At 31.1% G+C, this 9281-nt stretch overlaps 1 protein-coding gene and 1 non-coding gene across 3 annotated transcripts; both read right to left on the bottom strand.

The window, feature by feature from the left end:
• Positions 1-566: 566 nt before the first annotated feature.
• LOC130976930 (nuclear transcription factor Y subunit A-7) lies at positions 567-4275 on the bottom strand. Of its 2 annotated transcripts, none has more exons than XM_057901885.1 (6): positions 4156-4275; positions 3434-3495; positions 2674-2810; positions 1697-1798; positions 1430-1594; positions 567-1217 (listed from the first exon to the last, which is right to left on the bottom strand). In XM_057901885.1, exons 2-6 carry the CDS (start codon positions 3456-3458, stop codon positions 1032-1034), a joined length of 615 nt encoding a protein of 204 aa, XP_057757868.1. In that variant the 5' UTR covers positions 3459-3495; positions 4156-4275; the 3' UTR covers positions 567-1031. The 2 variants fall into 2 exon arrangements, with proteins under 2 accessions (XP_057757868.1, XP_057757867.1); XM_057901884.1 differs by having other exon boundaries at positions 1430-1612.
• A 2258-nt stretch (positions 4276-6533) lies between these two features.
• On the bottom strand, positions 6534-6606 carry TRNAK-CUU (transfer RNA lysine (anticodon CUU)). The gene has a single exon. It is a non-coding gene; the product is annotated as a tRNA-Lys (tRNA).
• Positions 6607-9281: the final 2675 nt, after the last annotated feature.

The raw sequence follows: 9281 nt of genomic DNA on the forward strand, positions 1-9281 counted from the left end.
TTATATCTAAATAAATAATATCAATATAGACTCAATTTTATGAATTCCTTGGGTGATGATATATCTAGTAATCATCACTAATTTTAAAAACTCATGAAATCTTATAATCAATACATTGTCAATAAATTACAAATCCCTAGTTTTTTTTTGTTTCTGGTTGACTAATAAGCTCCTAATTTTACTCGGCCTTTCTTTTTCTTTTTCACAGTTGTTGGGCCAAATTCCAAAACTAACCCAATTTATTGTTTAATAGGCTATTTTAGACTCTTAAGTCTTACGTATGTCTCTGGATTAGGCCCACAAAAGTTTGTAGTGATGTTGCATTACATTTGCAATTCAGAAAACAAACCCTCTTTTTCTTGTCAAAATGTCTCAAACTCTGTCAAATAGGGTTATATGTGCATAAGAAAATCTGCCTGTTGGTAGTTTCAACTTTTAACCTGTCCAATCCAATAATATCAACTTGCAACTAGAAATTAGTTTCAATTTATCAACCTCTTTAACGACCATGAACCAAAAGACAGGTACAACAACTGATCTACCATTTCTCACGAGCTAAATAAACATGATCCAAACAAACTATGATGACTTTGCTTAATCTCCAATCTTCCTACGATTCCAAATAGTACAAAGAAAATGTACTCTTACTCAAAAATCTCACCTATAAGGGTATGTCTGGCTAGGATTAAAAATGGAGTGAAATTTTCCACGAATCAGTTTGACATGTAAAAGACTAAAAGTACACACTGAACTCATCCATAAAAAGTTTTATTCCATTTTTACCCCAAACTAAATATACCGGTAAAAGGGACCACAATAATCACTTCAATTTACATTAATTACTTGCTTCCTCTTTCAACCTCCCTAACTACTATTACTACACAGCCTATACCTATAATTATACATATGGGGGTTTGCATTTGCAGTGTCGAAGCGATATCTAGATATCTGACTCTGCTGTTCCCCAGAGATGGGTCTCGCGATATAGACACTGGCCGGTTGTTGTCCACACTGTCAGTGCTCCTGTAGTGTTAGGATGCTCTATCTGATGGTGCAAGATTGTTTTTGTCAGGATTGTGATTGTCGTTTGAGTGTGATTTGTCAGCAGGTGACAGCTCGTCCTGTTGATTCTCATCTTTCTTTGAGTTCAGAAATCGGCCTCCACATCCTCTTGCTCGTCGAAGTGCATGCTGATGTCGAGATTCATGCAGGTATGGCTGAAAGATCAATAAATACATCCATATAAGTGTTCGAGTAAAAATCTATGGACTATGGATAGCAATCAATCCAACATCACGACACAACTTCAGGAACCTTCTCCCTTCTCCCATGCTAGACGTTCGATATATATATATATATATATTTTACTTAAAACAGTATTTGGCATCAGTTGAAAGAATCATGAGACCAGACATGGATAATGATATACCTTACGATTCCTGATAGCCTTATTTTCGGATTCAGCTTTAGCACGGGATTGCCTACGTCTTAAGATACCGTGATACTGCTTTGCATTTACAAACACAGGCTCTTCAATTGCATTAGTAGGCAAAGGAACACCAGCTTGCTGAATTCCCATTAACTGAATATGGGCCTGGCATGAGATAAGATTCTATAGTATGATTGCTCAAACAAAGGATGTAACAAGAAACCATAATGTCACGAACAGGGATACTAAAAAAAGATTAAACTTTACCATTGGATGTCCACCATATGGCTGCGGGGGATATAGCTGTGTATCATTCGGAGAAAACATGCTTCTGTAGTAAGGATCTGGATATGGATAAGGAGGGGGCGCCTTCAATAAATCAGCAGAAATCAATTAAGTGAAAAACGAAGTTCATGTTTGAAAATAAGATGAGGCGATAAAACTAGCAGAAAGGAAGCAAAAAGATCAAATCTACAATGGTGGGGGAAGCTAAAGTAATTCAACCGCCTGACCAAGTCTGAACAGCCACTTCTTACTTCTTTGATATCACATCAAGATAACAACTGGTACCACTACTTGCTCAGGCAATCATTCATGGACCTTCAATTGCCAGGGTCAAAAAAGTGAAAAACTCTGGTTACTTCAAGAAATCAACCTTAAATTACCAAACACATCCCTAGGGACACTTAATTTACACAGCAAAACTTCATATTTCAATGTTTTCATTATTATTTGTCAGCTCATAAATCATAAGTCCACCCTAAGCTACATTAAGCATTTATAAGAAAAGCACGTTCTAAACACATTTTGAGAAGACTTTGCCATCAAGAAACCCGTTCATATAATAATGATAATATTTCACAGTAGTTTGTTAAGGTTATACTGGGAAATTCCTAGCTTCACAGTTCAGACGAGGAGTGTTAAGAGCTAACTCAAGAATTACTAAGAATAAACTTGGGCAACAAATTTTACAAGGAACAGATATTTAGACGTTCGAATCAATTTTCTTCAACATAATAACTCCTATATATGCATATATCTTATAACTGCAATGGATAAGATGCGCCAAATGCTGACAAATGGCTATAGCCTAATAAAGAATTCTCATGGATATCTTGAGTTAATTAAACCTAAGGTTGCTAGCTTCAATAAAAAGCACTAATGATAACGAAGCATAGAACAAAAATATTTAGTTTTTTACGCCATAATTTAAAGGGAAGTCAAATCAAATGTGAAGTTCATACCATAGCATACCCAGTTCCAAGTGGTGCAGGAGTTACATACTGATTATTCTGCATACCAGCACCTGGATCAGAAATTCCATTTGCAGATAAAGATTGCATCTGTGATTCTGACTGCTCTTTCTCACCAGCTTCATTATCTGGACAACAATTTGTCAAATTGTTACTTTTCCTTTTCTTTGCGTGCTCGTGTTTAAGAAAGCTCCAGATTTATGGTCAATTTGTAAGTTTAAAAGAAACAGATATTTCTATTTAAGTATATATAGTTAATATGAAAAGAAACGAGTGAGAAAAAGGCAATAGTTTTTGTCTATTTTGGAAAAGCTGTGAGCTTAGAGATAAAGTATTACAACAAATCATTCAGTAAGAATTCTGACATCTAAAATCTAAAAAACTAAGGAACTATCTCAGAAATCAGAATTTGCAAATTGCAAATAAGGAATATATGAACATAGAGAATAAGCAACATTATATTTTCTCAACAACGAAAAGAAAAAGATTCTCCTTTTCTTACAAATTTGTAACACAAACGAGGTCTTAAGTTCAAAGAGATAACTTTTGGCCTGTTCTATCTTAAACCAAAATTATCATTAGCATTCAATACTAATTGTTATACATCTTATTTATATGATAAAGATTTCCCAGTGTATTAATATAGCCATATCTATCAGTTCCCCAATTAAGAAACAGATATGCGTCCAGAAAATAGCAAAGTATAAAAACCAACAAAAAATGCTTTGGAGGAACTTTTAGCTGTAGATACCTGTAACGTCATGGGTGGAAGTCATCTTTTTTCCTGATTTACATGCAAAACCGTGTCCAAATCTAGAAGTAAAACAAAAGTGTCAACAAAATTCAAGAGCAATTTAGTAACATAGTACGAAGAGTAAACAGAGCCAATTAAACAGAAAAAGAAATATAATTGCCAGAGCCTAATACTAACTGTCTATGCAAATAGTTTATGCTAGTGAGAAAGAAGAAAATTTGCAAGAAGCTAATAGTTTGTGCAAGTACAATCAACATGAATAAATTTCCAAAATTTATTAATTTCATTTTGATTCAGAATTATGCTGTCTAATTCTCATGCTTGGTCCTACTCCTGTATGATTTAATTTAAGCCCTAAATCACTATAACAATTAAGAGAATCCTCTAACTAATTGCCTTGTTTGGGACTTAAAATCTTTAATCCTGAATCCTCCATTTGAAAACAGACTTTGCTAAGTGTCAACGAGTCAATTATTAATCTTATAAAAATTAAATATTCATATCCAATCCCTAAGAACACTAGAACATAGAGCTTCACAGCAAGCTAAACAAGTAGTACAATTTCAAGTAATGATTTATTGGTTTCCTAATTACCAATCCGATCCAAATAGCAACAAACAAGAAAAACTGGAAAACTTTCAAATTGTAAGGGTTTTGTTGAGGTAAGTTTGAAAAGAATAGAAATTAAAAGAATTGAAGGGTGGAGAATGGAAACTGACCTTGGAGGAAGAGGAAATTGAAGTGTGAATTGGGAGAGAAAGGGAAGAGAGAAAGAGAGAGCGAGAACGCTGTTGGAAGTGGAAAATTAGATACTCTTTGAAGCTTAAGTGATGCGTCATACCTGCCACCTATCCACACGACACCCACCCAATTCACAAATTAAAATAAATAAATAAATTATTTTCTTCTCATTCTTGTCTTCGTATTACTTATTTTTAGTTTCACATGGTAAAAGAAATGTTACTATTTAACTGAAAGAGGTAAAGTCACAAAAAAAAAAACAAATGAAATAGGTCAGAAATTATTTTTAATATGGAAGAGAATTGGTGTTTTAGTTGAATATTGATATTTGAAGTGTATTATAATATTATGGAAATTATTCAACACGCTCCCACCAACACGCCACCACGTGTTGGTTAAGATGCTGCCACATGTTCAACACGCCTCTACTTATTCACCACACCCCTCACGTGTTGCATCACGTCCCACGGGTTGACTTTCCACACAAAAAATCCGTCCATCTCTAATTACACTAAATACTCTCATTTTCAACAAAAACACCAATATTTTTTTCATACAAAAAAAATTAGCCGAAATAGGTAATGATAGAGTCACCAAAAAAAGAGATTGATAACGATAGAAATTACGATAAATAAAATTTTAATTGAATTGAATTAAAATTATATTTTGATTTATAATAAAAAAAATCTAAGATTTGTTCCTCTTTAATTTCGGTATGCGTAATTTTTGTTTTTTGTTTTTCAGTTATGATTCCTTTTATTAATAGGCCAAGAAAATATATAATAATAATAATAATAATAATAATTGTTTTCACTACTTTTTTTTTATTAAAGATAGGAGATTCGAACCCACAAATTCTTAAATGAGTATGAGGAGACTATGCTATTTGAGTTATAACTCATTGGTGTTTTTACTACTTCTATCTATAATAAATACGGTGTTAAATATATTTTATTTTATAATTAAAAAATAATGCTAGGTATATGAAAAAAAATTATGTCACGAATTAATTAGTCACTATATATAGAAATATATATTTAATATTTTATAAAAAATATTATATTATTATAAATAACTTTAATTATTTTTCTATTGTGTGTTTAATTATTCTATTATAATAGCTTTAGTATTTTATTATTTAATTAGAAAATATATAGATCAATATGTATAAATATACAAACATATATAGTGATTGATGTGATGATTAATTTTTTTATGTGTGAGAATTAATTAGTTAATATTGCAAACTAGATTTTAGGATTTAGATTGGGGATATTACAAAAATTGTTACAAAGAAATTTTTTATGTATTTAAAGATTTTTAGTTGAAATTATAACATTAATATTATTTATCAAGCACGATTTATTTTTTAAAATTAAATAAATATTTATTTATATACTTTTTATGTAAGTTATGGTTTTAAAATAATCAGTTATTATAATATTAATTAATGTAAAAGTTAATGTAAGATAAGTCAAGAGAGTCGTTCTTTAATTTGCTTCCATCATCGTATCCAAAGGTTGTGGGTTCAATTTTTTTTGTTTGTTTTTATAAAGAGTAAAAATTTTTATTTTAGAAAGAATAAGAAATCATAAGGTGGTGGTTGTTATCAAGAGATACTAAAGTGTTTATCTTTTATCCAAAAGATTTATTTTGTCTATTTAGATTTTAAGAATTGAATTCAAATTAAAGATATCAAAATAATTTAGATATTGAGAAAACTGTTAACAGATTAATAAAAAGTGATTAGAATGTGTAAAATTCAATAGGGTGAGATATAAGATAAGGATTCTAAAAGTTAGAAAAATTTCTAACTTAATAAAAAGTAGACTACTGGGTAAATCAATAGATACTTTTGGTGAATCAAATTTTTTAACTTGCCATTATGCATGTTCATTGTCACATACAAAGCATATCTCCTCTACATATCTTCATCATCATATTATATAAGAATCCTAAACTAATAATAATAATAATCATCAATCACATTATTCAGTATTCAAGATACTAATTTAATTGAGTCAAATGGCATATTATTCAAGAAAATCGATCTAACCGTTAAAAAATGATGTTTACTTTAATATGATGATTAATTTAGACATACTAATAAAATATATAAACAAATAAAAAAAACATATAAATTATATTTGTCAGTAATTATTTTTAAAAAATACTATATCATTATATATATTAAAATATTTTTATAAATAATTATAAAAAAATAAATACATCCTTTTAATTTCTTTTTGTTAAAAGACTAATTCATTCCTTTTTATATTGTTACAAAAATATTTTTTTACTAAAGACAAAGTCACAATGCCAATTTAATTATAACTTGTTTGACATAAAATTAGTTCGCCCACCGTGGGGCTCAAACCTACAACCACAAGGTTAAGAGCCTTGCGCTCTACCTACTGAGCTAGACGGGCCTTTTAATAAAAATACCTTTTTATTATAATACCAAATTAAAATTAAATGAATTTAATCCAATAATTTCAAAAGTAATAAAAATTCAAGATCAAAGAAATAAATAACAAATCCCCATTATTCATCTGAAAAAATAAATTCTTAATTGTTCATATGAGAAAACAAATATCCAGTTATTCAACATAAGCAATATATCGTGTTCCTATTTTGCTATCACTTTTTATCTTTAAGACTCTACCTTCCTTCCACCAATGGATTCTTGTACTACCCTCCTCCACTACCTACGCCCAGCATCGCCGCCTCTTATCGAGACATATGAATTAATCATCGTCCTAAACCAAACACTTTAAAGGATATAAAAAAGTTACCAAAGAAAAATTAAATGAAAAATTATACATACATTATATTTTCCTAAAAAATTACTCATTTATAGTCTATCAAATTTTTTTTTAAAAATATACAAAATAAATATCACATTAGTTTATATTCGATCCCCTTGGACATTACCATCAAAGACCGAAAATAAACCATAAAATAATACATCAATTATAATTAACATTAATTGAAAAACAACAAAAGATAACCCGGTTCACATCATTAAAACTCTTGCATACAATACTACAACAGTCTTCATAGATGAATTCTTATTCCTCCGCTTGTCTATTAAAATTTAGAAACCTTGTATAAATTTGCTCTAACTTCTGTTAAACGAAAACCAGGAACAAGATCCTGTACAAAAAAAAAAAAAATTCAATGATAAGATTTAAATGTTTTACATTATTGAACTATTGAAATCAAGTTAAATTGAAATAAGATAGATATGAATAAGATAATATTATTAAAACACAAAATTAAACTAACCCTAATAATGAAATTAGATTAGAGCACAAAATTTTAACTTTCTTGCAGTACAAGCAACTAAGAACAATGAAACTTACATCCAATTGTTTCTGCAGATTTCTGGGCTGCTTTTTCTGCTTCCGCAGTGACCGGTTTTCATCCATTGTCATCTTCATGAAATCTTCCTCAATCTCCGATTCCGTCAGCGCGAACCTAAATGGCGGTCTCTCTTTCTTGTTGCAACTCCTGCTTCTTGTTCTACCTTTCCAAACGGTTTCTGCAGTGCCGTCACTTATGCTCTCATTGATCTTCAATCCATTTGGACTGCGTTCCGCAACTGCCGCTATCACCATTGGTGGTCTTGGTTCAAGCAGTTTGTGATTATCTTCCATGCTGAAATTTCCTTGTCTGATTTTGTCGGATGAAGTCTTGAAATCATGCAATAATGTCGGTGGCAGAGAAGGTGGTATCCATGGAGTGTGATTCTGGTCTCCCTTTGGCTCTGCATTATTCTTCTTTCTCCTCTTCGGATTCACAGTTGGTTCCAGCGGCAACTGCGGCAGCTCTGTGCCGGGATCATGGGCATCCTTATTAGTAGTGTAGCCGATCATCCTGTGTCCGCACTTGATGATGAGTTTGCGAGGACGGTTGGCACTATTGCATCTTGTAGTTTCCTCGGCCGTGGCCGTTAGGTTTGGTGGCGGCAGATCAAGCGAAACGGGAGGCTTCTTCATTGCCGGACGGGAAAGGAAGTGGGGTGGTGTTGCTAGCGAATTGAAGGGTAGAGAAGGGAAGCTGACCTTGAAGGAAGGGGAAATTAGTGAACTTGAGATGATGAAGAAGTGTTGGACTTTGGAGAGAAAGGGAAAAGCTGTTGGAAGTGGAAAATTCGATACTCTTTAATTTGGATTTTGGAGCTTTAAGTGATGACTAATGCGTCATATATATAAGATACCCACTCAATTCACAAATTAAAATAAATAAATAAATAATTTTGTTCTCATTCTTGTTCTTGTTATTACTTATTAGTTTCACATGGTAAAAGAGATGTTACTACTTAACTGAATTAGGTAACGGTAGAAATTAAGATAAATAAATTTTTGTTCCTCTTTAATTCCAGTATGTGTAATTTTTGTTTTTACTTTACACATAAATAATAATGTTACGTATATACAAAAAAATCAATCACTAATTAATCTTGGTATATAACAATACGTATTTGAAAAAATTTGTCTACTTGCAATCGTTTTTAAATCACGAGAGAGTTAAGAATTCGTTTCACTTTCAATCGGGAAAGAGATTAACAAGATTGCTCCACTTGCAATCGTTTTTTTCTTTGCGTCTTGTTACATAATTGATTATTCTGCTACAAAACATTCAATTATTTTAGTGATTAATTATTTAATTAAAAAACTATGTGAATTAAAATATATAAATATATACAAATATATTATGATTGATTTGATAATTAATAATTTTTAGTATACATGGAATATTTTTCATATATAGTAATATAGATGACATTGTTTTTGGATTATTATAAACTAGATTTTAGGATTTAAATTGTGGATATTACGAAAATTGTTACAAAGAAATTTTTTATGTATTTAGAGATCTTGTGAAGAGGACACTGTAGGGCTGGAAGTGAGTCAAGCCAGCTCATGAGCTAGCTCGAGCTCGACTCGTTAATAGCTCAATAAGCTAAACTCGTGAGCTAGTGAGTCAAGCTTGAGCTTGGAATTGAGCTCATAAATTAAATGAGCCGAGCTTGAGCTTGGAAAAGTTCAGCTCATTAGCTCGTGAGCTGACTCGATTATATTAATATATATATATATAT

The sequence above is a fragment of the Arachis stenosperma genome, chromosome 4 (assembly GCF_014773155.1).
Source record: "Arachis stenosperma cultivar V10309 chromosome 4, arast.V10309.gnm1.PFL2, whole genome shotgun sequence".
NCBI classification, from domain to species: domain Eukaryota; kingdom Viridiplantae; phylum Streptophyta; class Magnoliopsida; order Fabales; family Fabaceae; genus Arachis; species Arachis stenosperma.